The sequence below is a fragment of the Heloderma suspectum genome, chromosome W (assembly GCF_057233095.1).
Source record: "Heloderma suspectum isolate Gila_16-S chromosome W, 16-S_ref, whole genome shotgun sequence".
NCBI lineage: Eukaryota > Metazoa > Chordata > Lepidosauria > Squamata > Helodermatidae > Heloderma > Heloderma suspectum.
This window is the reverse complement of record NC_139475.1, coordinates 67,900,772-67,927,789: the sequence shown is the minus strand read 5'-3', so window position 1 is coordinate 67,927,789 and position 27,018 is coordinate 67,900,772. Positions and strand designations below refer to the sequence as shown.

Genomic DNA, 27,018 nt, shown 5'->3' with positions numbered 1-27,018 from the left:
CAAATAACTAGGGGTGAAGTACAAAGAGAATTGGCAGCCGTTTTTAATATGGGGTATTACGCTCAGTCCACACTCTACCTGCAATTCCAAGCAATGCTTTTGTTTCTCGGAAATCTGATTTTTCAGTGCTTGCTTTTCTTTAAGCAGATTCTCCAGTGAAAGTGTCGACCAGTCTAGCTTCAGTTCTTCACATCTGGCCTTCAGCTGGAAGGATGGTGGGGGAGAGGGAAACAGGGAAGGATGTCAGCTCGGAAGATGTACACTTCAGCTGTCTAAGTAAGTAGTAGTACTTCACCTAGTATAAAGCTAGGGTAAATTTCAGTCATTGACCATATGAAGCTGCTGCAGACCACATGAGACCATTTGATTTTAGTTAATTACTGTCTACTCCAGCCTTCCCCAGCCTGGTGCCCTCCAGATGTGTTGGACTGCAACTCCCATCATTCTCAGTCAATGTGGCACTGATGCTGGCTGGGAATGATGGCAGTTGCAGTCTAACACATCTGGAGGGCACCAGGCTGGCAAAGGCTGCTTTCAAGTGTTCGATTCAGACCAGGGAGACCTGGGTTCAAATCTTCAGCCATGAAGCTCACTTGGACCTTTTTCGCATGTAACAGCCCATGATTTAAACAACCCATGGATTGTCACGTGCAAGCAGGAGAGAGCAAGCATGCTGCTGCCTGCTACTTCCACTTTTAATCAACAACCTACTATTGGCCAGGTTGTAGGTTGTTGATTGTGACATGCGGACCCGGAGCACTGGTTTGTTTAGGGGCTAACCATGGTTTGTTGTTGGGTTAACTGCTGGGTTGATTAGCTCCTAAACAACACATCAGACCAGGTTTGCATGTCACTCTCAACAACCTACAAACAAGCTGACTGAAGGTTGTTGATTAAAAATGGAAGCAGCTAGTGCACTGCAGGCAGCACACCCACCCTCTCCCACTCATCTCCAGTAGCCCATGGATTGTTTAAACCATAGGCTGTTCTTATTTATTTATTTAAAACATTTGTATCCCGCCCTATATCATTAAGATCTCACAGTGGCATACAAATAAAACCAATTTAAACAGTATAGAACAATAAATAATGTAAACAGTTAAAAATACATTAAACCATGAACAAGCTAACACCAATTAAAACCTAAAACAATAAAACAGTTAAAACAGTGTGGTACTTTATGGAATGCATTTAGCCCTGAAAGGCTTTGGTAAAAAGCCATGTTTTTACTTGGTACCAAAATGAGACCAAAGTCTGCACCAATCAGGCCTCCAAGGGGAGGGCATTCCACAACCGGGATGCCACAGCAGAGAAGGCCCTCTCCCACATCCCTCCATAATGTACGTCTCTCACTGGTGGGATGCAGAGGAGGGCCCCTCTAACAGATCTCAGTCCTCGGGTAGGTGTATATAGGGAGAGGCGTGCCCTCAAATATTCTTATGTGCAAACTGGCCCAGTGTGACCTTGCTCTACTACTGAGCTATGGCCCATCTGGCTAAAAGTAGAAGAGCATAGCTGTAGATTTTTGCTTCCAGACATATAACACTTCTTATACAGAGTGAGAGTGCTGGTCCATCTAGCCTACTACTGTCTACTCTGACCGGCAGCAGCTCTCCAAGATTTCAGACAGACAGAAAGACTGACAGACAGACAGAGAGGGCAGACCTTTCCCACTCCTGAATACCTGATCCTTTGAAAAGTGAAAATGGTGGCGATTGAACCTGGGACCTCCTGCATGCAAAGCCTGTGTTCTACTACTGAGCTATGGCCCTTTCCCCATCCTGAGGCCTTTGGAACAGGAAGTTTTAAAAGATCAAAAGAACTTAAGTTGCAAGTCACCTTGAGAAGACTGCAGTCTCGAAAGTCATCTAAGAAATACATTCAATAAAGTTAAGTAAAAAACAGGAATTTGCAAATGACTTCAAGACCCGAGGAGAAGCCCTACAAGTCAGTTTGGTTGTGCAAACCAAGGCAGGCCCTTTTTCACAAGCTGAAACACACCCGTCAAGCACAGTTGGAAGTACCCACCAGCTGTAAACTCTGGTTCCTGAGTTCACCATTATCTTTTTCCAGCTGCTTGGCCTGCTCCTTCAGCTGCTGGTTGTGAGCTGAAATCTCCTTCTGAGCCTGGATAAGGTCATTGCACGTCAGTGCCTTAACACCCAGCTATGGAGGGGAGGGGAGGGGTGGGGAGGACAGAATATAGTTAGAGCACATTTTGTTCCAGTGACAATATAGGGGGCATCTGTTTGACACATTTTTTAAAAAAGCACTGTCACTTTCCCCATGTGCCCTTCAAGGCCATACCAGGAAACTGTGTGACCAGTTTGTACCACCTGACCTCATGGCTGGAACCACTGTTAAGGATCAGGTGATCTACAAGAATTAATCGCTGCTCTGGCACTACATACTTTGCCTTCTCTGGTTAGGCTGTTACTCTGTTGTCTGGTTTAGCCAATATTATTGATCCTTGTGTGTTTCTGCTGGTAGATTGTATTTTGGTTTTTAAAATGACACATTGCATGGTTTTTGCTCATTCTAAAGACTGATATTGAAATTTGACACCATGTGTCAATTTCAGTGATTGGTATTGCAGACTTTGCAATGAATCTGAAACTCCATTGTAATGTTATGATTATCAACTTAGGGAGCAATCCTATGGGGATAGACAGCCGCCTATTCAATGCAGGGTGGGCAGAGCATAGAGGGGATCTTCTCCTCCGTGTTCCGGCCACCTTGCATTTGTGGCTAGATGGCCGATTTCGGCTGTCTAGCTGCGGGACTTCGGAGGGGGGGCAGACAATGCATAGGAAGCGTTGTACCAGCACTTCCACGCTCCCCACCCCTGGGAACACCCCCTATTGCCCCACTCCGTGCTGCTCTTCCAAGCACAGAGCCCAGGGCCGATCTGTGCTGCCTACAAGAGGGCAGGGGAGGGGGTGGGGGCGCTGTTTTCCAGTAACCGACCTTGGAGAGTGGGCTCCGTGGTTGGTTCCCAGAAACCGAACAATCCTATGGCCATGTAGCTGCTGTCTAGCGGCCACAGGATTGTGACCTTAGTGACAGACACTGAATAAGTTGCAATGAATTTGTAATTCATTTCACAGTTATGAAATGAATTGCTCCTGGTTTGTCATTGTAATGCTGTGTTATTTGATTTGTTTGTTTAAAAGCGTTACATGCCACCCTTCAGCAAAGCTTCCAGGGTGGCATTATATGTTGTTTTCTTCTTATGTCTTTTGTTTGAACTGCTTTGGGCATACTCAGGTGTAAAAGCCACATACAAATTAAGCGTTAGCCAGCAGCAGCTTGTTTCCTGCGCAACGTACTTAGGGCTGCCTATACTCACCCCACATGGCCAACAAATTTATTCATTGGTCTTTTAAACCTTAGCCCATCATCTTCCCCACACCTGTTCATGCCAGACATCTGATGGTTCCTATTGTCAATGCTAAAAAACAACAACAGCCCACTCCCACAAAAAAACTCCTTACTCCCTTCCCCTAAATTTATTTATTTATTAAATTTATTAATCGCCCATAAAACAGTTTAAAACAATAAAATACTACATTAAAAACATAATATTTCTAAAAAGGCCCTTTGTTGTTGTTCAGTCGTTCAGTCGTGTCCGACTCTTCGTGACCCCATGGACCATAGCACGCCAGGCCTTCCTGTCCTCCGCTCTCTCCCGGAGCGTGCTCAAGTTCATATTCATTGCATCGGTGATGCTATCTAGCCATCTCATCCTCTGCCGTCCCCTTCTCCTTTTGCCTTCAGTCTTTCCCAGCATCAGGGTCTTTTCCAGAGAGTTTTCTCTTCGCATTAGGTGGCCAAAATATTGGAGCTTCAGCTTCGGTATCTGTCCTTCCAATGAGCACTCAGGGTTGATTTCCTTTAGGATGGACTGATTTGACCCCCTTGCAGTCCAGGGAACTCGTAAGAGTCTTCTCCAGCACCACAGTTCAAAGGCATCAATTCTTCGGTGCTCAGCCTTCCTTATAGTCCAGCTCTCACAGCCATACATTACTACTGGGAAAACCATAGCTTTGATTAGACGGACCTTGGTCGGCAAGGTGATGTCTCTGCTTCTTACTATGCTGTCTAGGTTTGCCATAGCTTTCCTCCCCAGGAGCAAGCGTCTTTTAATTTCATGGCTACAGTCACCGTCTGCGGTGATCTTGGAGCCCAAGAAAGTAAAATCTGTCACTGCTTCCATTTCTTCCCCTTCTATATGCCAGGAAGTGATAGGGCCAGATGCCACGATCTTAGTTTTCTTAATGTTGAGTTTCAAACCAGCTTTTGCACTCTCCTCTTTCACCCTCAACAAGAGGCTCTTTAGATCCTCTTCGCTTTCTGCCATTCGGGTGGTATCGTCTGCATATCGGAGGTTGTTGATAATTCTCCCGGCAATCTTAATTCCGACCTCTGATTCATCCAACCCGGCATTTCTCATGATGTACTTTGCATATAAGTTAAATAAGCAGGGTGACAATATGCAGCCTTGTCGTACTCCTCGCCCAATTTTGAACCAATCAGTTGTTCCATGTGTGGTTCTTACTGTTGCTTCTTGACCCTCGTACAGGTTTCTCAGGAGACAGGTAAGGTGGTCTGGTACTCCCATCACTTTAAGAATTGGCCAGTTTGTTGTGATCCACACAATCAAAGGCTTTTGCGTAGTCAATGAAGCAGAAATAGACTTTTTCTGGAATTCTCTTCCTTTCTCCATGATCCAGCGAACGTTGGCGATTTGATCTCTAGTTCCTCTGCCTCTCCGAAACCCAGCTTGTACTTCCAGTAGTTCTCGGTTCGCATACTGCTGAAGCCTAGCTTGTAGGATTTTGAGCATCACCTCGCTGGCATGTGAAATGAGCGCAATTGTGCGGTAGTTTGAACACTCCTTGGCGTTGCCCTTCTTTGGAATTGGAATGTAAACTGACCTTTTCCAGTCTTGCGGCCACTGTTGAGTGTTCCAAATTTGTTGGCATATTGAATGCAGCACTTTAACAGCATCATCTTTTAGGATTTTAAATAGCTCGGCTGGAATACTGTCATCTCCGCTAGCTTTGTTGTTACTAATGCTTCCTAAGGCCCACTTGACTTCACTCTCGAGGATGTCCGGCTCAAGTTCAGTGACCGCACTATCATAGCTATCAGGGACATTCAGATCTTTCCTGTATAGTTCTTCTGTGTATTCTTGCCACCTCTTCTTAATCTCATCTGCTTCTGTTAGGTCCCTGCCTTCTTTGTCCTTTATCATGCCCGTCTTTGCACAAAACGTTCCCTTGAGATCTCCGATTTTCTTGAAGAGATCTCTAGTCTTTCCCATTCTGTTGTTTTCCTCCATTTCTTTGCATTGTTCATTGAAGAAGGCCTTCTTGTCTCTCCTTGCTATTCTCTGGAACTCTGCATTCAGTTGGGTATATCTTCCCCTTTCTCCCTTGCTTTTCTCTTCCCTTCTTTCGTCAGCTACTTGTAAAGCCTCATCAGACAGCCACTTGGCTTTCTTGTATTTCTTTTTCTTGGGGATGGATTGAGTTGCTGCCTCCTGAACAATGTTACGGACCTCCGTCCATAGTTCCTCAGGCACTCTGTCTATCAGGTCTAATCCCTGAAATCTATTCCTCACCTCCACTGTATATTCATCAGGGATATGATTTAGGTCATACCTGAATGGTTTAGTGGTTTTCCCTACGTTCTTCAATTTAAGCCGAAATTTTGCAAGAAGCAGCTCATGATCTGAGCCACAGTCAGCTCTAGGTCTTGTTTTTACTGACTGTATGGAGCTTCTCCATCTTTGGCTGCAAAGGACATCATCAATCTGATTTCGATATTGACCATCTGGTGATGTCCATGTGTAGAGTCGTCTCTTGTGCTGTTGGAAAAGAGTGTTTGCTATGATCAGCATGTTCTCTTGGCAAAACTCTATTAGCTTTTGTCCTGCTTCATTTTGTACACCAAGGCCATGCCTGCCTGTTATCCCGGTGATTTCTTGACTTCCTACTTTAGCATTCCAATCCCCTATGATAAAGAGGACATCTTTTTTTGGTGTTAGTTCTAGAAGGTGTTGTAGGTCTTCATAGAACCGATCAACCTCAGCTTCTTCAGCATCAGTGGTTGGGGCATAGACTTGAATTACTGTGATGTTGAATGGTTTGCCTTGGATTCGTACTGAGATCATTCTATCGTTTTTGAGATTGTACCCCAGTACTGCTTTTCCCACCCTTTTGTTGACTACGAGTGCTACTCCATTTCTTCTAAGGGATTCTTGCCCACAGTAGTAGATATGATGGTCATCTGAATTAAATTCGCCCATGCCTGTCCATTTTAGTTCGCTGATTCCCAAGATGTCGATGTTCAATCTTGCCATCTCATGTTTGACCACCTCCAGCTTACCTTGATTCATTGATCTGACATTCCAGGTTCCTAAACAATATTGTTCTTTACAGCATCGGATTTTCTTTTCACCACCAGACACATCCACAGCTGAGTGTCCTTTCGGCTTCGGCCCAGCCGCTTCATTCTTTCTGGCGCTACTTGGAAATACCCTCTGCTCTTCCCCAGTCGTATATTGGACACCTTCCAACCTGAGGGGCTCATCTTCCGGCGTCATCTCTTTTAGCCTTGTGATACGTTCCATGGGGTTTTCTTGGCAAGAATACTGGAGTGGGTTGCCATTTCCTTCTCCAGTGGACCACATTTTGTCAGAACTCTCTGCCATAACCTGTCCGTCTGGGGTGGCCCTGCACGGCATAGCTTATGGCTTCACTGAGTTACGCAAGCCCCTTCACCACAACAAGGCAGTGATCCATAAAGGGGCTAACCCACCACAAATGCCTGCCTGAACAACCACGTTTTTAATGCGTGGCGGAAGCTCATTAAAGAGGGGGCATGGCAGAGTTCCTTAGGGAAGGAGTTCCACAGAGTGGGGGCCACCACAGAGAAGGCCCTCTCCCTCGTCCTCACCAGCCTAGCTGTCCTGGCTGATGGGACAGAGAGAAGGCCATCTGAGGCTGATCTCGTTAAGCGGCCTGTCTGGTGTTGCTGGAGGCTCTCCTTAAGACCATATAGGGCTTTAAAGGTCAAAACCAACACCTTGAATTTGGCCCGGAAAACAACTGGTAGCCAGTGCAACTCCTTCAGCACTGGAGTGATGTGATCTCGCCAGCGGCTGCCTTTAATCAGGCGAGCCACTGCATTCTGCACCAGCCACAGCTTCCAAACCGTCTTCAAGGGTAACCCCACGTAGAGTGCATTACAGTAGTCTAGATGAGAGGAGCCCAGGGCATGTACTACCGATGGGAGCAGATGGTCAGGAAGGTAGGGGTGCAGCCGCTGTATCAGATCGAGTTGGTACAGAGCTGTCTGGCTCACGGCTGACACCTGAGCCTCCACGGACAGCTAGGAGTCTAAAATGACCCCCAGGCTGCGGACCTGGTCTTTCAAGGGTAGCCGTACCCCATTCAACACCAGGTCAACATCCCCCAACCTCCTCTTGTCTCCCACCAAAAGCACCTCGGTCTTGTCAGGGTTCAGCTTCAGCCTATTCCTCCCCATCCAGCCACTCACTGTCTCCAGACATTTAGACAGGGATTCCACGGCCAACCCTGGTGAAGATTTGAATGAGAGGTAGAGCTGCGTGTCATCCGCATGTTGGTGACACTGCACCCCAAACCTCCTGATGATAGCCCCCAGCAGAAACAGCAGAAATACATCCAAACCACATCTCCCGTGACTATGATAACCTGTACTTGCCTACCACCTATCATCCCATTGCCTATCCCATTAATGCCAATCTCATTTCAGCCCTTGGTTTCGAGTTAGGACCAATTGCCAGTCTGATATCCCTGAGGCATGGAACTCAAAACACACTGAGCCGGTCTTGTTTTCTTGGCTGGGATGTGGACTTCCAGCTACCTCACAGCCTGCAGTACCAAGACCTCCAGGATCCACATCTGCAGGTAGCCTTTTTGCGTTCCATCTTGCTGAGGACAAACACACACACAGCACCCTCCTCCCTTGTACCTCATCCAGTTTCTGCTGGAAGAGTCGCTTGATTTCTTCTTTCTGAGCCTGGCAATGAGTAAACAACTGTTGGGCCTTCTCCAGCAGTTGAGTATTCTTTTCCTAGAAAGGGGGGGGGGGGAGGGGAGAGAGACACAACATTACTGCAAGGGTGTTGATTCTACCTAAGCCACTGACTGAGACAGCTTCAAAAGGGGCTTAGACAAATTCATGGAAGAGAAAGGGGTCTATCAATGGCTATTAGCTACAGTTGCTAAAAGGAACCTCCATGTCTAAGAGCAGTCTACCTCCAATTACTAACTGGTGCGGACAAACAAGAAGGGATAGCCTCTTGGATGCATCTGGTTGGCCATGGTAGGAAACAGGTTGTTGGACAAGATGAGCCATTCAGTTTTATCAGTTCTTATGTTCAATCCTCCCCTCCTTTTTTTAAAGAAGGAAAGGAATAGAACAATCCAGTGAGAGAGCGGATGACACAGGACAGAAGTTATGACTGTGGCTGTCAAAGCCAGGGGCCACCATAACACCTTGCACCAGTGAATTGCATAAAGCTATTCACTGCATCACGGAAAACCTCCTTATGCCTGCCCTAAATCTACTGCCAATCCATTGGCATCCCTTTCGAAAGAGGCCTACCTTCTCCTGTTCCAACAACTGATGAAGGTTCGCCTTGTACTGAGGAGTCTTCATGTAGGCCATGAACTGCATGTACTGGATCTTAAAAGAGTCTGCAAGACCGAGGTGGGGATGGGAAAACATAAACAACAGCCCTGCATTCAGCACTCAGTAGTCAAACAAGCTCAGCTTGTTGCATCTAAATCAGATGCACCACCACCACCACGGGGGTCATTCATCTTAGGCTGGGCTTATGTTAAATTAAGCCTTGGTCCCGCACCAGGAGCTGTGATGAGGGAAGGTGGTGTAAACTTTCACTCCTCTGCCGCTTCCCAGGAGACATCCACTGCAACCACCTTGGCATGCTGAAGCTCCAGCAACCAAAAATGGCCCATTTCCCCTCTCTCTGTTCTTCAAGGTGGGCAAGTAGGGATTTTATGGCAGATTGATATCTAGGCCCCATTGCACTGCACTCTAGATCTGGGGCAGGCAGAAGGTATATCGGGATCTACTGGTAGATACCTGGATGATCTGCAGTAGCTTGGCAGGGGTTGCAGACTCCCAATAACAACAAAAAACTGTCCCCTCTTCTAAATTAAGGTGCCAAAACAAATTTACGGGGATGGGAAGAAGAAGAGACTAGAACTGGAATTTTGTATGAAAGGACTGCGAGTTTAGTGCTGAGACTGAAAACAAATTTCTGGGCTGACCTCAGAGGCACCCAATGCCTTCATTGTAGATTCCAACACCACCACCCCAAGCCATTGTTTAGCATCAGGACCCAGTTGGTGGAGCTCAAAGTCCTAGTAAAAAAATAACCAAGTAGGTTCCACAGCCCTGAAGTTCTGCCCGACCCTGGTCTAGATTCAAGCAACCACTTCTACGTTTCTCTTCAGGTTGTGCTCAGTCTCCTGTCACCAGCCAGGTCCTACTACTTCCCAAGGGGGACAACACAGTCTTATCGTTTCTATATAAACGTAACGGAGGCACACAAATTCATGCCTTCACACATCAAAGGAGTGAGGTCCCTGTGGCGCAGATTAGGGTCCTCAGAAAAAGTTTGGTGAGTGTTTAAGGAAGGTGGACACTCAAGCAATGCATGCTTCTTAACTGCAAGGGGGAACAGGGCAAGACACAAACGTGTTGGCCGGGCCTTCCCTCCCAGACATTCCACGGATGCAGAGGGATACTGCCTGTCCATCAAGGAGGGAGGAGACCCTTACCTAGCAGCTTCTGTAGTGCAGGTGGGGTGGGAGTCACCAACAGCTGGTTCGACGAATGCCGCTGCACTTTAGGAGGTAGTTGGTAAAATGGATTACAAGGTGACCTGTATGCATCTGCACAGGAAGACAGCACAGGCCTGTTAAGCTTCTCACTTTGTTTTAGAGTCCCATTGGCCACCAGGAGATTATAGATTTATACCTGCCCTTCCAGGCAAATATTTCCAGGGTGGCTTAAAAATAATACACAACCAGAGACAGCAGAACCCTAAACAGTGATGAAAACCACAACAGACAGCAGCAGGATAAAAAACAAAAGCAACTGAAACAGGTCCCATCAAAGGTCAAGTGGCTTGGAAAAATAAAATGGTTCCTGCCTGCACTGGAAGTGGGTCACAGTAGGCACCAGGCGAGCCTCCCTGAGCAGGGAGCCCATAGATGGCTCCCTCTTCTCTCCAGCCATCATTCATCTCACTTCAGGTAGTGGGGCACCCAGAAGGGGGCTCAAGGACAACTCAAGTATATGGGCAGGCTCATGTTTGGGAAGGTGACCCAATGACTTCACTACCTATCCTGGTGAGTTTCAAGATGCTTATGACTACTTGTTAGCTACTTGAACACCGGGGAGGGGTATAAATTATCTTAATTTTTAAAACAGACTGGTTCTGTTCAGCTACAGATTACTAACACTGCTTATACGTAGAGAATTAAAGTAAGGACATATTTTAAACCTAGCCTCCATCCTGATACAGAAGCTTTCTACATGCAGGGTAGCACTCCAAACATGTTAAAGTTAAAGTGTTAAAGTGCTGCACTCAATATGCCAACAAATTTGGAACACTCAACAGTGGCCGCAAGACTGGAAAAGGTCAGTTTACATTCCAGTTCCAAAGAAGGGCAACGCCAAAGAGTGTTCAAACTACCGCACAACTGCGCTCATTTCACGTGCCAGCAAGGTGATGCTCAAAATCCTACAAGCTAGGCTTCAGCAGTATGCGAACCGAGAACTACCAGAAGTACAAGCTGGGTTTCGAAGAGGCAGAGGAACTAGAGATCAAATCGCCAACATTCGCTGGATCGTGGAGAAAGCAAGAGAATTCCAGAAAAAGTCTATTTCTGCTTCATTGACTACACTAAAGCCTTTGATTGTGTGGATCACAACAAACTGTGGCCATTTCTTAAAGTGATGGGAGTACCAGACCACCTTACCTGTCTCCTGAGAAACCTGTACGATGGTCAAGAAGCAACAGTAAAAACCAGACATGGAACAACTGAGTGGTTCAAAATTGGGAAAGGAGTACGACAAGGCTGCATATTGTCACCCTGCTTATTTAACTTATATGCAGAGTACATCATGAGAAACGCCGGGTTGGATGAATCAGAGGTCGGAATTAAGATTGCCGGGAGAAATATCAACAACCTCCGATATGCAGACGATACCACCTGAATGGCAGAAAGCGAAGAGGATCTCAAGAGCCTCTTGTTGAGGGTGAAAGTGGAGAGTGCAAAAGCTGGTTTGAAACTCAACATTAAAAAAACTACGATCATGGCATCTGGCCCTATCACTTCCTGGCATAGAGAAGGGGAAGAAATGGAAGCAGTGACAGATTTTACTTTCTTGGGCTCCAAGATCACCGCAGACGGTGACTGTAGCCATGAAATTAAAAGACGCTTGCTCCTTGGGAGGAAAGCTATGGCAAACCTAGACAGCATAGTAAGAAGCAGAGACATCACCTTGCTGACAAAGGTCCGTCTAATCAAAGCTATGGTTTTCCCAGTAGTAATGTATGGCTGTGAGAGCTGGACTATAAGGAAGGCTGAGCGCCGAAGAATTGATGCTTTCGAACTGTGGTGCTGAAGAAGACTCTTACGAGTCCCCTGGACTGCAAGGAGGTCAAATCAGTCAATCCTAAAGGAAATCAACCCTGAGTGCTCATTGGAAGGACAGATACTGAAGCTGAAGCTCAAATATTTTGGCCACCTAATGCGAAGAGAAAACTCCCTGGAAAAGACCCTGATGCTGGGCAAGACTGAAGGCAAAAGGAGAAGGGGATGGCAGAGGATGAGATGGCTAGATAGCATCACCGATGCAATGAATATGCACTTGAGCACACTCCGGGAGAGAGTGGAGGACAGGAAGGCCTGGCGTGCTGTGGTCCATGGGGTCACGAAGAGTCGGACATGACTGAACGACTGAACAACAGCAACAACTCCAAACATGCAACGTCTCCCCACCTACATTTTGAAGTAGTAGGATTATTTATAAAATACTAAGATTGGCATGATCTGTGCAAAAATTAGCATACATTTGAGGGAAGTGATGCTGCACAATGCTTTCAAGTTAACCAGCCTAGAGCGATGCAAATGCCCCCAACTCTGGGGCTTACCCTGAGGAGAAGATGAGCATGTTTGGGATACAGTTTGAGTACGCAGAAGTTCCAGCGCGGTTTGGTTCTTCTTGGTCTTACGCTCCGCATTCACAACTTTCATTTTCTTGGGCCGCCCACGCTTCCTGCCTGCCATTTTCCTTCCCTTTTTGCTCAGTTTCTTCTTGCATGTTTTGGGCGGCGATAGCTTTTTGATGGTGTTGGCCCCAGGGGTTTTCTCTTCTTCAGCACCATAGTCCTTTTTAAAACAGAAAGGAAAGAGAGTTCCTACGACGTTCTCTCAGTGCTCCCTACGGGGAAGGGCAGCAACCCACACAGAAGTTCCCAGATTCAAACCTTGGCATCTCCAAAAAGCAGGGCTAAGAAAGGCACCTCCCTCTCTCTGTTGGGACACTCCAGGGAGCTGCTGCTGTTCAGAGAAGACAGTGCTGGGCTAGGGGGAACTGCATGTCAATAATTCCTTTTCTGTGGAAAGCTACTGTTCCAAGGAGGGTTCATAGAATCATAGAATAGTAGGGTTGGAAGGGGCCTACAAGGCCATCGAGTCCAACCCCCTGCTCAGTGCAGAAATCCAAGTCAGAGCATCCCTGACAGGTGGCTGTCCAGCCTCGACTTAAACGCCTCCAGTGTGGGAGAGCCCACCGCCTCCCTAGGTAACTGGTTCCATTGTCACATTGCTCTAACAGTCAGGAAGCTTTTCCAGATGTTCAGCCAGTTATAACCTTTCCCCCTGAAGGAGTTTTTAAAAAGGAGATCTAAAGCAGAGGTGCCTGAGCACATAGTCACATGCTTCCCCCTACCCCAAACACCGATGGTGGGACTTCTTATTGCGACGGTGCTCTTTCATAGCAACATAGGAGTCTGCCTTATACCCAGTCAGCCTATGGTGTCCTTCTAGCCCAGCAACATCTATTCTAACGGGCAGAGGCTTTTCACTATTTCAGGCAGAGAACAATTTGTCGCATCACCAACTATCTGATACTTTTAAGTGGAGATGCCGGAAATCGAACCTGGGACTTTCTGCATGCAAAGTATGTGTTCTACCACTGCCCCTCTCCTCCCTTTGCTTCCAGCATTTTATCTACGACGGATTATTACAATCCTGGGAAAGGACGTTGGTCAGTGACAGGGCCCCTGCAGAGCTGAGCAAGACTCCTTTCTGAAACCCTGAAGAGCCACTGCCACTCAGTGTAGACCGGAGGTAGGAAACCTGGGGCCCTCCAGCTGTTTTGGATTACAACTTCCAAACAGCCCCAGCCACCATGGCCAATGGTTAGTGATCATGCGAGTTCTAGTCCAAAACATCTGGAGGGCACCAGCTTACCTACCCCTGGTGTCAGCGCTGGTGCAAGCTCTCCTGCTTCCTGAGACAGGAGAGATGCATGACACAGTGCTGCATTCCACCCTCCCTGGTTCCCACTGGCACTACAGCAAGTGCTCCAGGCAGGCGACAGCTCTGGAGAGCCCCGCCAGCCCCGCTCTCCCCCTGCAGCAAATGTCACAATGCTCTCTGGAGCACCTGGCAGTGCGGGGGAGGGGGGGATTCACCCCTCCCCATGAGAGGGCCAGCCCTGCCTGGTGTAAACAATACCATGGCCTGACTCAGTACAAGGCAGCTTCCTATATTATGTTCTGTTTTGAGGAACAGCTCTTGTCATTTCAGCAACAAGACAACTTGAACAGGAGGCCTGCTGTTGCTAACAGAAGGCAGGTGACACAAGCACTTGTTACTGTAACAAGACACTGACATTTTCGGAAGAAATGACTTGTGTAGCTAAGTCCTATTAAGTCTGCAAGTCTCCTCCAAGACTCCATATCAGACTATTACAACTACAGACTTCATGGCTTTAACATCCTGCCAGCATTCTCTTCCTGCCCCCACTACCCCATTTTGCTTAACAACCAGCCTGTTGAAGAGGACTGAAGAAGCTAAATGCTTGCTCACTATTTTGTGACATTTTGGTTTGTCCTAATAATGGCAATCCCCTACTGCAGATTTTGGATTTCCCCCCCTATGGATCAACCCGACTATGTATGCTTTTTCTGTGACTAGTGTAGGAGATTGCTGCCCCCACCTCACCCCACCAGCATACAACCCCAAGCCCAACAGTTAGGAAACAGAGGTAGCAACATGAAGTGGAACGTTTGTGGGATCAGACCTTGTTCTCTTGGACCTTTGTCGGAGTTGTTGTGTTACTCTTGTTTTCTCTTTGCTGTCGGCGCCTAGCTGCCTCTTGTTCCTCCTGCAGAGAATAGGAGAAACTAGTGAAGAGGAGGAGCAGGAGGAGGAGGGGTGTGGAAGAGGAAGATTTTTTTTTTTACCCACCCAGACAGCCCGGGGTACAAGAAAACACCATTATACCTCTAAAAATTATTATCATGCAGGTACCTCTGGGATAGAAAACTATAAGCAAAATGGTCACCAATCTGTTTCCGAACTGTTTCAGTTTATAGTGCCGGCACAAGCCTATAAAGCCCTTGGTCAAGGATGGGGAACATGTGGCTTTCCAGATGTTGGTGGACTCCAACTCCCATCATCCCTCACCACTGGCTAGGCTGGCAAGGGCTGATGGCAACTGCAGTCCACCAACATCTGGAGGGGCACACATTCCCCACCCTTTACCTAGGTGCTGCAATAATAACAATAGCAGCAGCAACTTTCTAGTATATCTTTGTCTCCAAAAGGGCAAGAGCCCTTTTGGAAGCAGCAGCTAAATTGTGCCCAGTACCACATTCTGCTATTTTACTGAACTGCAGTAGAACTGCAGCACGCGCACGCATGCACACACAGCTCCACTTATAACATTTTCTACAATATCACAGCAGTTTTACAATCTTTCATTCCATGGAAGTGGAATATTCATGTCCCCTTTTTTCCAGTTGTTGTTGTTGTTCAAGTTGTTAAGTCGTGACTCTTCATGACCCCATGGACCATAGCACACCAGGCCTTCCTGTCCTGCTCTCTTCTGGAGCGTGCTCAAGTCCATATTCATTGCATCGGTGATGCTATCCAGCCATCTCATCCTCTGCCATCCCCTTCTCCTTTTGCCTTCAGTCTTTCCCAGCATCAGGGTCTTTTCCAGGGAGTTTTCTCTTCGCATTAGATGGCCAAAATATTTGAGCTTCAGCTTCAGTATCTGTCCTTCCAATGAGCACTCAGGGTTGATTTCCTTTAGGATTGACTAATTTGACCTCCTTGCAGTCCAGGGGACTCGTAAGAGTCTTCTCCAGCACCACAGTTCGAAGGCATCGATTCTTCGGCGCTCAGCCTTCCTTATAGTCCAGCTCTCACAGCCATACATTACTACTGGGAAAACCATAGCTTTGATTAGACAGACCTTTGTCGGCAAGGTGATGCCTCTGCTTCTTACTATGCTGTCTAGGTGTGCCATAGCTTTCCTCCCAAGGAGCAAGCGTCTTTTAATTTCATGGCTACAGTCACCGTCTGCGGTGATCCTGGAGCCCAAGAAAGTAAAATCTGTCACTGCTTCAATTTCTTCCCCTTCTATATGCCAGGAAGTGATGGGGCCAGATGCCATGATCTTAGTTTTGTTAATGTTGAGTTTCAAACCAGCTTTTGCACTCTCCACTTTCACCCTCAACAAGAGGCTCTTTAGATCCTCTTCGCTTTCTGCCATTCAGGTGGTATCATCTGCATATCTGAGGTTGTTGATAGTTCTCCCAGCAATCTTAATTCCGACCTGTGATTCATCCAACCCGGCGTTTCTCATGATGTACTCTGCATATAAATTAAATAAGCAGGGTGACAATATACAGCCTTGTCATACTCCTTTCCCAATTTTGAACCAATCGGTTGTTCCATGTCTGGTTCTTACTGTTGCTTCTTGACCCTCATACAGGTTTCTCAGGAGACAGGTAAGGTGGTCTGGTACTCCCATCTCTTTAAGAATTGGCCACAGTTTGTTGTGATCCACACAATCAAAGGCTTTAGTGTAGTCAATGAAGCAGAAATAGACATTTTTCTGGAATTCTCTTGCTTTCTCCATGATGCAACGAATGTTGGCGATTTGCTCTCTAGTTCCTCTGCCTCTTCGAAACCCAGCTTGTACTTCCGGTAGTTCTCGGTTCACATGCTGCTGAAGCCTAGCTTGTAGGATTTTGAGCATCACCTTGCTGGCATGTGAAATGACCGCAATTGTGCAGTAGTTTGAACAATCTTTGGCGTTGCCCTTCTTTGGAATTGGAATGTAAACTGACCTTTTCCAGTCTTGTGGCCACTGTTGAGTGTTCCAAATTTGTTGGCATATTGAGTGCAGCACCTTAACAGCATCATCTTTTAGGATCTTAAAATAGCTCAGCTGGAATACTGTCATCTCCGCTAGCTTTGTTGTTACTAATGCTTCCTAAGGCCCACTTGACTTCACTCTCGAGGATGTCCGGCTCAAGTTCAGTGACTGCACTATCATGGCTATCAGGGATATTCAGATCTTTCCTGTATAGTTCTTCTGTGTATTCTTGCCACCTCTTCTTAATCTCATCTGCTTCTGTTAGGTCCCTGCCTTCTTTGTCCTTTATCGTGCCCGTCTTTGCACAAAACGTTCCCTTGAGATCTCCGATTTTCTTGAAGAGATCTCTAGTCTTTCCCATTCTGTTGTTTCCCTCCATTTCTTTGCATTGTTCATTTAAGAAGGCCTTCTTGTCTCTCCTTGCTATTCTCTGGAGCTCTGCATTCAGCTGGATAGATCTTCCCCTTTCTCCCTTGCTTTTCGCTTCCCTTCTTTCCCCAGCTACTTGTAAAGCCTCATCAGACAGCCACTTTGCTTTCTTGCATTTCTTTTTCTTTGGGATGGATTTCGTTGCTGCCTCCTGAACAATGTTACGGACCTCCGTCCATAGTTCCTCAGGCACTCTGTCTATCAGTTCTAATCCCTGAAATCTATTCCTCACCTCCACTGTATATTCATAAGGGATATGATTTAGGCCACAGCTGAATGGTTTGGTGGTTTTCCCTACCTTCTTCAATTTAAGCCGAAATTTTGTGATAAGAAGCTCATGATCTGAGCCACAGTCAGCTCCAGGTCTTGTTTTTACTGACTGTATAGAGCTTCTCCATCTTTGGCTGCAAATATTTTTTCCTGTTACTATACTGGAAAACAGCAGCCATCTGTCTATGCTTCCATATGCTATTCAACAGTTACAGTGTTTTGGTTTATTTTTTAAGCAACACATTTTGTTGCCAGGAACCATCACTTACCCTGAGTTTTGGATTTTTGAGACTAGAAAAATAATTTTCAAGCTAAAAACAGAAAAACAGAGAGGCATTAGTCATATGAACACAGAACATTTTAGAGGTTCCTATGTGTTTCCACAACGGACATTCTCTCCCTCAAACTTCCCCCATACCACGCAGGCACTTACAATGTCCTACTTTCTAAGGACTATTTGATACAGAGACAGCATTCCCATGTCACATTAAACCATAGCTTAGTGCAATGTGTTAGCAACATATTTAACATAGTTCAGCATTTCAGGCTTTTGTGCTCCCCTCTTCTCCTTTGACTGGGAAGAGTTTGGAAGCTTTGGCTTCCGCTTTGGCTTAACTGTGGTCTGTCATGTTATACAGACCGACAAACTGTGGTTAACATTAACTATAGCTAGTTTCAAACAAGCCATGTTCAAACCAGTTCATTTCATTTATTATATTTCTATACCGCCCCATAGCTGAAGCTCTCTCGGCGGTTCACAAAAATAACAAACCAGTTATTGAAGCTGGTTTGTTTGAAACTAACCATAGTTCAGATTAGCTACAGTTCCAGGTCTGGATGACACAGCAAGCTGAGATTAATCAGAAGCTGAAGTGATAATAATAGCCTGACACCTACATTGTGCTCTTTTCGGCACCAGGTGAAGACCTTCTTATTTCCCCAGGCATTTTAGTCTTTTAGTTTCTGTTGTTTTAAATCTGTTAGGGCGCAATCCTATGCATGTTTAGACAGAATAAAAGGCTTACAATTCCCAGCATTCCCCAGCCAGCCATGGCTAGCTGGAGGGATGCTGGCAGTTGTAGGACTTTTTTCTGTCTAAACATACATAGGATTGCGGCCTTACTGTATTTTAAACCTTTGCAGTGCTGGTAGGTTTTATTTGGTTATTATTTATTTTATACTGTAATCTTAAACTTTCATATTGTATTTTATCATGTTGTATTTTATGATTTTAATTATTGTGAACCACTCAGAGAGCTTTGGCTGTTGAGTGGTACAGAAATGTAATAATATAAACAAATAAATCCTATGAATGTCTGGGGAGAAAAAAGTCCTACAACTCTCAGCAGTCTCCAGCCAGTTGTGGGACTTTTTTTCTGTCTAAACATGCATAGGATTGTGCCAAGTAACAGTATATAGATAGGGAGGCATTACCTTTTAACTCAGAATACATGGAACAAAAATCTCGCTTATCCGCAGAACATGGGTTAGGCATTTCTGCAGCTTTTTGTTATGAAGCTGAAAACCAATCCAAAGCAGAGTAGAGGCATACTATTGAGAGGTGAACCCTAATCAGGATTTAATTTTAAATGTTTAATATAGTCATACTAGCAAAATGTCTGTCATGACAACAGCCCAGGGGTGGGGGGAGATATATGGAGTTAAAGCTTGAAAACTGCAAGGATCTCTGAGGGTTCAGTGGATCAGTTCAGGCCAATTACCTTTAATTCTCCTCAACTGTCACCTAGCCATCTGCCATTCCATCAGGCTACCTGAACTGTTTCCATCCCAGCTGGTCGTTATATGAACCATAACTTTAAAAACTGGTGTGTCTGTCCCCCCCCCCCCGCCACCCCGCCACCCCATTGCTTTTTCCTTGTATGTCCTGCCTTTCAGTTTGTGAATCTGAGGGCAGGAACCATCCTGTCCTGTAATACTGTTCAGGGAGCCTTTCTGGCTTAAGAGTGGGTTAAAAATGCTGAAGCTGCCTTATATCATTGGTCCAATATTGACAGTTGATCCGCAGTGTAGCCCAGATTCCAGTACAGAGTGCATTCCAACCAACACCCACCCCTGCCCTCTGCTGGTACTCACTATGGTTCGATCGATAGTATGCAGGTAGTAAGAAACTGGTTTCCCGGTCCACGAGACAGATCCTTTCAGTGGTGATAGTTCTACAACCCTCATTATAGTGCCAATATCTTTGAAAGAACCGGGGGGTGGGGGTGGAGATGAACAGAATTAGGAATAGAAATACAGGCCAGCTAACACATTTCAGGGTGACTTGTATCTGTACAGCTACGCTAGGTGTTGCTAGCTGTGGCATGGTGGTTGTGCAGGAGCATTGGAGAGAGATGGCAGCGCCATGGGCAACAGCACACAAACCTAGGTCAAACCTGCTGAGGTGTGTGGTCCAATTCAGGGTCCCCAACATCAGTGGCTATGGCTGAAGACTGAAACACAGCACCATCCTAGGAGGAGAAGCAGAAGGCCATGCTTCCGGTATTTATACCACACCTTGCCAATCCGGAGGCTTCATAATGCCTGCCAATTACAGGGGCCAATGTTGCATGCTGCTATTCCCTTCTGTATCTGAAGAGGGTTCCGAGACCCGAGTGAACACACAACTTGGTAGCTCACCAAACTGGGTTGCAGCCTCAGGCTCTGGGTTCAACCCCTGGAGTCCCTAACTGAGGAGGAGCAAATGGCACTAGTGGGGCTGCTAGCCCAAAGGCCTGGCACATCACCCCAATGGCCCAAATGCAAGTCAGACTCCAGCTGCTATGTCTGTTCTCTGGCTGCAGCAGAGGGAGAGGCAAGACAGCACAGCCCTCTTTGTGGGCTCAGCTGGAACCAACTCCTGTTTGGCTGCTCTTCTCCCCAAATTGTTTCCCTCAGTGGCCTTTTCCACCTGATCATGCAACATTTATGCAACTTAAGAATTAAAGTTTGAATTTTTCCCCCCAATCCCTCCCCATCCCTTCTTCCTTTTGTATTTTGTGTATTAGATAGTAAGCCTACAGGCAGGGACTGCACTGTTTTCTTAATTTTTGTACAGCACCTAGAAAACTTTTGGAACAATAAATAGATGGAATTCCCTAGAGTTAACACACAACACCACTTAGTTTGTTTGTTTACTGGGCATTGCTGTGCATATCCCCAGCCTGACAACACTCAGCTTAAAATGCAACACACACAAATTAAGGGAGACACACAGCAGAACCAAATCTTACCACTCAAGTTTCGACTGTTTATTCTGAAGTTTAGCGGTGCAAAAGGTTTCGAGGATACGATCTGGCCACCTGTTGAAGGAGAAAGTGGTGTCGCCCATTAATTTCCCTTACTGATGGAAAAGCAGTCAAGAAAGGGTGAATTTGTGTGCTCCTATGTCAGAAAAACATAGGATTAATAATCTTATCATCCAGAGGTGTACAGGTTTTGCACTTAATGTATGTAATTGTATAGATGTTTTATCCTAACGCTGGGTGTAAGGGCAGGGTATCAAATTGAAATACATATATAGATAGAAGGGGACACAAAAAATTCAGACGTTACAGATTGAGAAACTGCTTTTTTTCTTTGGGGTCACAATTTAATAGTTTTTGTACAGGGGAGGGGGGCTGGTGGCAGCCCACAGTACTGGATCTAAGTACTGCTGCAGCCTGAAGAACCAACATTACCAACTAAAAGCACTTAAGAAGCCAGCACAGGTAAATACAAAAGTATAGGAGTAAACACTTGCCACATCTAAGTTAGACCTTTTGTCTGAAGAGCTGAAGGAGTGGGGAGGAAGAGCAAAAAGAAAACAAAAAGGTAAAACACATACCAGCCTTTAAACAACAAATCTTGGAGTGGCCAAACACACCTCATCAGTTCACACAAGCATTCAAAACAGCTTTAATAAACTGAGAAAACTGTGGCTGGTTAATGCAGCTAAAAAGGAAACTACCACAATGGATACAGGTAAAAAAGAAACCATATACGACTGGGGCAATCTTTTTATTCAGGAAGACAAAAGAGATGAAAAACTCAATTTGGGGAAGATGACAGGGAGCAACCTTGAGCAGTTTATGCTGGACATGCCTCTACAACATTTACCTAGTAGCAATTTTGAAGTTAACTATGGAAAGTTTCAGTGGTAATTTACTGCTTGCTTGAAAGAAGCAGCAACAGAAGTTAACTTCTGGGGTTGAAGCTACTGTCTTCTTGCCCTCTGGGGCAGCAATAGCTAGCCAGAGTGGTCTTTGGTGCAAAAGAATATGGGATAGCCACTATACTTCCCACAAAGTTAAAATACTAGAGAATGTACACACAACCTCAGCTTCCAGCACTAAATTGAAAGCTACCATTGTGCTCTACAGATGAAGATCGAGGTGTCACTATTCCCCTTCATCTCTGTGGTGCAGAACTATATGTCTAGCATTGGCATGAGTGGCCAAGAAGTTCAACACAGTACTAGAAGTGCTGATCAGCACTGCATTGTGCATTTGTAACGGGAACCCCTTATTCTCAGCACCTTGGGGTGTAGTGAGCAGCAGAGAAGAACAACAATGCTTTAATGCCCACTGAAGAAACTGTGTAAATGGTGCATGTGTAAATATCACCACTTAAGTGCACTGCTGCCGTTTGAAGAGGCAGGTGCCGGAGCAACCTTTGGAATAATAAGAGTGATCTGTCAAAGAGAAACGAACACTGTGCTTGCTAAATAAAGCCCAGAAATTAGTTGGTACATTAGCAAAAACAATGCATGCTGAAGTGAAAAGCGTATGCTCCTCTGTTCCCTTTTAGTGACAGCCAGGCCTTGACTAGAAAACTACAGATCTCAGGATGCCCACAGATTGTGAGAGAAGACTTCAAAGACGATGGTAAAAGACTTGGAACACAAGAATCACCCATTCAAGAAGAAACAACAGCCCTGTGTCACTTAAAAAACATTGAGGCTGTGTAGGTAGGCCTGACTAGGCCTCTTGAATAGTTTGGTTCAAGCAAAGGTGCCTGATGGGATTGTGTGTGTATCTGACCACGAGAAAGTAAATGTAACTTGCTCATTATAAGCAAAAAATTCCTATCCACAAAAGTAAGCTCATCCCTAAAGATAAGCAGGAAGCTGTGCTGATAACACTGCTGCTGAGTACTAATTGGTTTCTGAGCACACGTAGTGTGTTTTTCTTTGTTCTCCAACTTTCAGTCTGTATAAACGCACCCTGTATTCTTTTGCGGGGAGAGACACAGTTTCGTCTGTCTCTCCCACGGCCGTGATGTGCTTTAATAAATTTCTAACTGCTCAACCTAACCTGCCATGAATATTTCCTTAACAATTTGGTACCATGACTCAGATCCCAAATGCTGAGGAGAATCGAACCAATTTGGACCGCCATTCACTGAACATCCCAGAAGCGCAAACCAAGGTTAAGAGACTTTTTGAAATCTCTAAGTCTGGGACTCGGTGTGAGGCTGCCCGTGGGACAATTCTGCCTTGGCTGATGGGATACCGCCTTTAAAGAGACAGTCAGTAATTTAAGCACTTGGTAAGGGGGGGTACAGGGGTCCGTGGGATATGGCGTCAGGTGAATGAGAGTTGCCTTGTGTGAACTGAGGAAAAGAACAGGAGTTGCCTGGTATGAATTGAGGTAAAAAGGACCAGGGCAAATTATAGTCGCTGGAACCTTGTGTGAGTGAGTTTTCCTCCTTCTCTCCATCGTATGAGCCGGCTGGCAAGGAACGGACCTCCTGAATAAACCATTTCTGAATGAACGGAGACTGTAGTGAGTGACCCAACCATTCCTTCACTCCCTGCCATGGTATGAGCTTCCTTGACCATGAGTGACTGATTGTGCCTCCAATTTGGTGAGAGTTGGTCTCTGTACCTCGGAATTTGGCAGTACCTTTCATTTCTTGCAACCAGTGGAGACCTCCTGATTGTTTTCCTGTGTGCTCCTGCATGAATTGAGGGTGGGGTTGGATTCTTCCAAAGAAATTCTGCAGCCCCAAAAGGGACGCCTCCAATGTACATGTACAGGAATTACAGACCTAAGACTTGCAAGTTTCAGACAAATGGAACTTGACCCGTCCAAACAATTTCCCTTGGTTGGGACCTTTGATTTGGACAGAATTGTGCATTTAAAGGGGGTCTTGGAATATCTGAGTCCAAGGTGGCACAGGGTTAATGCAAATGCATTCTTTGATTGGTATGTTGAGGCATCAAAAAGGTCACTTAAGTCCCAGGGAGTGGAGTCTTAAGGACTCCCAAGAAAAACTGAAAGACCAGGTCAAATTTTGAAACATCAGAGGAAAGCCACAGAAATTTAGAGAAGAATTGCAAACAATGATCACTTGTTAAAATCCTAATTGGGCTAGCATGAACTAACTCATGCGAGTTATTTGGCCCACAAAAGTGCACATTAGATTAAAGGAACAAGTGAACTGGCCAAATCAAGAACTAGCTGATCTTAATACTTTAGACCAAGTGCACATCAGACTCCTCGGAACAATCCCTGAAACTTGTCTGCAGAAAACTGATTAGACTAAAAATCATCAATGGTAAACAAAAGTGAGACTACAGCAGACTATATGGATCATTTAATGACATTTTTGAAAAACATTCTAGCATCGCTGTCACTTTTTTTGTAGCCAAGTTCAGCATTAGAAAAATAAGTGTCCCCACCGGCATGGCCAACCGACAGAAACACTTTACACATCCCAGCCGCTTCCCCCTCCTCCTGCTGCTCCTCAGAACTTCTCAAACATCCAAGAGGTTTGTAACTTCATCAATGCCTGTTTCTTTCTATTGACCAGAGACCTTTTGTGTAAACCTGGTTGCACTATCTTTGTAAATTAGGAATTCCAACTCAGCTGCTTTATGCCAGTGTCAGCCTTTTTTGCTGCTGCTGAGAAAATGGAAGCTTTAAAGACTCACCATAGAAAGGCTTAAGCAATGGGGCCAGAGTGACCTAGTGAAAAAGGACACTTGGCAAAGAGAATGCAACTGTTCCACACCCTATGTGCAAGGTAATTGTTCTCCAAAGTCAGATCCAAGAGGGTTTGGATAAGACGCAGTGTGCTTGGCAGGTAAAACAAAAGATCAAGGGCAATGGATCACATTTCAAGAAAAGATGTCAAGTCTCCACTGGTGGATTTGAAACACACACACACACACACACACACACACACACACACACAAATGTTACAAGGTGAAATAAACCTGAGTCAGGCTTCTGTTTAAGAATTGGGGGTAGCTGTTTCAAGAGAAGCTACATAGGAAGAGACCAAAGGCCTCTCTTGTCCAGCATCCTGTTTTGCACATGCCTCCAGGAAGCACACAAGCAGGCCATGAGGGTGATAGCCATCTCCTGCTGTTGTTCCCCAGAAACTGGTATTCAGAATCAGCCATTATGACTAGTGCCCATTGAAGCTACCGCACACACTCACTCATACACACACACACAGCCAAGAGGTTTTCCACGTAATACCTGTAAGATCAAGAAAGCTCTGTGAAGAAGACAAAGAGCATCACAATTGGGTCAGCAGTCACAGGCCTTTGGACCAAAATTTGATCACCTGATCTAGGTAACTGCCCCCATCACCACCAGCCTATCCAAAAGAATGTGGAGAAATAGATGTCTGTTAAAGAAGCTGCTAGCATGCCTTGAGAATTGGGTGACGCAGAGGGGAGAGACTTCAGGTGAGTTCTGAACTGGGCATTCAAAGCTCTGCCTATTTGCCACCACACTACAGGACCCTATATGCCCTGTGTCATCAAGGCTGTTCCAAAGGAGCTCTGGGAAATGTCGACTGGGCGGGGGGGAGTCCCCCTCGCCAAAGAAAGAGTTAAGAGGGATCTGTAGCAGAGTGTCATGCCTCCCTTGGACTCCTCTGAGGATGAAGGGGAATGGCAGGCTCCAGACCTAGGGGAAGGGACCAGAGCAGAAGGAGGCCATACCCCCTCACCTCCTGTGGATGTTCCAGGCCCAGCTGCAGCCCCCTCAGAGGATTCAGAGGGTGAAATGCCACCGACCCCCGCAGAGCAAAGGCAGCTTCATGTAAGAGAACAACATAGGCAAGCCTCTGTCCGTTTAAGACAGACAGGCTCTCGGAAGCAAGAGGGACTGATTGTATGAAGCTGCTTCAGGACGCAGCAGTTAAAAGCAGGAAGCAGGCAGGAGCAAGGCTGCTAGAGAACAACATCAGTATCACATGCTGGACCTCAGCCTTGACCCTGGACCTGAACCCTGCTCGTGCTCCCTTGTGTTTTGGACTTCAGACTGGAAAAAGGACTTCTCTTTGCCACATCGCCTTGGATTTGACTGCCCTGGTAAAGTTTCCTGCTTCAGCCTCCTTTTTCCTCTTGCAGTCCTGGACAGATTTATGACCCTGTTATCAGCCAGTGATTTATCACTACCAGCTGTGGTCAGCTGGCAGGAGCTGACACAGAGAGTTCCCAGCATTCTTCACCAAACCTTGAAGCTTCTCTTAGAGAAAGTCAAGGCACATTGGTTGAATTGCGCCATCAATATGATCTAAGGAAGGTTGACATCCTTGAATCAAAGAAAATACAAAAGCTTTTAAACCTTCCTTGGCTAACTCCAATGTACAGATAGTGGCAGACGTCGAAGGCCCCTCTCAGCAGAAGGGCTGCCACCAAACACAACAGGGCTGGTGTAGCACATTTTGAAGTAAGTGAAGTAATGAGCATTGCCATCTAAAGAGGGCAATGGGGAACAACTCATAAATCCAGAGCCTAAGATTAGTTAACTGCACCACTGGATACAGACTACTTAAAAATACAAAAGAAAGACACTAGGGATTGATTTACAGCGTTATGAAGAGCTTCCCTGGAAATCCCTAATATTACTAGTACGGATGTAACGCCAGTATATATTGAGCTTTGAAGCGTAACAGAACCAAGAGGCAGGTCTCTGTCCCAAGGAGCTTACAATCTAACACTGAGATAGTGGAAAAGAGTAAGAAGACATTAATATGCACAGATCAGTTCTAGGAAGGCAGTTTATCACAGACTACAGTCCCCACCAACACACAAAAACTCATTGCTAACACCACACAGCTCAAAACACAGAACATGGGACACCATTCCAGCTTGATTTTTGTAAAAAAATAAAATAAATCAAGAAAGCACTGGCTAGAAGGGATTTGGTTCATTACCTTCCTTCATATTTGCGAATCGCTCCTTCAATTGGTGATCCACCTCGGGACCAAAGGCAAAGTTATTCACAAAAATAACACTGTAAAATAACAAAGTGTTAGCAAAACGTTGACAAACATCTTGATTTCACTTTAAGGGGCAGAGGGGAATACACACCTTGGTGGCATGGTGAGACAGGGAAATATTTAACGTTGTTATCTATCTCTCAGAATGCATCTGGCCACGGTAAACTGAAGCCAGAAAAATCATGGGGGAGCATTTTCTGCATTTGCAAAAGAACTAAATAAAAATGAGTCACATAGAGACGTTGCTAAAGGAATAGTAATATTTAACTAATGTTTGTGCAACATGAAAAAGTTCAAATCCAAAGTCAGTCAATACCTTTATTAGGATCAACCAAAATGCCACAAGGGTGTGTGCAAGCTTTTGAGTTCTCCAGAACTCTTCACTGAACTAGAAGGTACAAAAGGGGTGGGGGGACAAAATAGCACAAAGTTTAGGCCAGATGTCAGTATTGCTTAACTGTAGATTTTGGATTTCTGTTCTCATGGACCAGCATGACTCTTTGCTTTTTATGTACCTTGGAGGATACCATATTTAGCCATATTCAGGGTGGAATCTACAAGCAGAGGAAGATTATTTTCTACTACCTAAACACAGACCTTGCC

General features: G+C 45.6%; 1 protein-coding gene across 5 annotated transcripts in view; it reads right to left on the bottom strand.

The window, feature by feature from the left end:
* LOC146334133 (histone-lysine N-methyltransferase, H3 lysine-79 specific-like) overlaps positions 1-27,018 on the bottom strand; it is a 158,106-nt gene that overhangs the window by 31,031 nt on the left and 100,057 nt on the right. For all 5 annotated transcript variants that reach the window (XM_084825120.1, XM_084825122.1, XM_084825121.1 and 2 more), the window contains 11 exons: positions 26,350-26,429; positions 20,424-20,492; positions 19,285-19,391; positions 17,460-17,501; positions 14,404-14,487; positions 12,245-12,482; positions 9,861-9,974; positions 8,659-8,750; positions 8,023-8,124; positions 2,029-2,166; positions 79-204 (listed from right to left, as the gene is read on the bottom strand). In XM_084825120.1, coding sequence (XP_084681246.1) covers positions 79-204; positions 2,029-2,166; positions 8,023-8,124; positions 8,659-8,750; positions 9,861-9,974; positions 12,245-12,482; positions 14,404-14,487; positions 17,460-17,501; positions 19,285-19,391; positions 20,424-20,492; positions 26,350-26,429 — 1,192 coding nt within the window. The remainder of the gene's footprint in view (positions 1-78; positions 205-2,028; positions 2,167-8,022; positions 8,125-8,658; positions 8,751-9,860; positions 9,975-12,244; positions 12,483-14,403; positions 14,488-17,459; positions 17,502-19,284; positions 19,392-20,423; positions 20,493-26,349; positions 26,430-27,018) is intronic.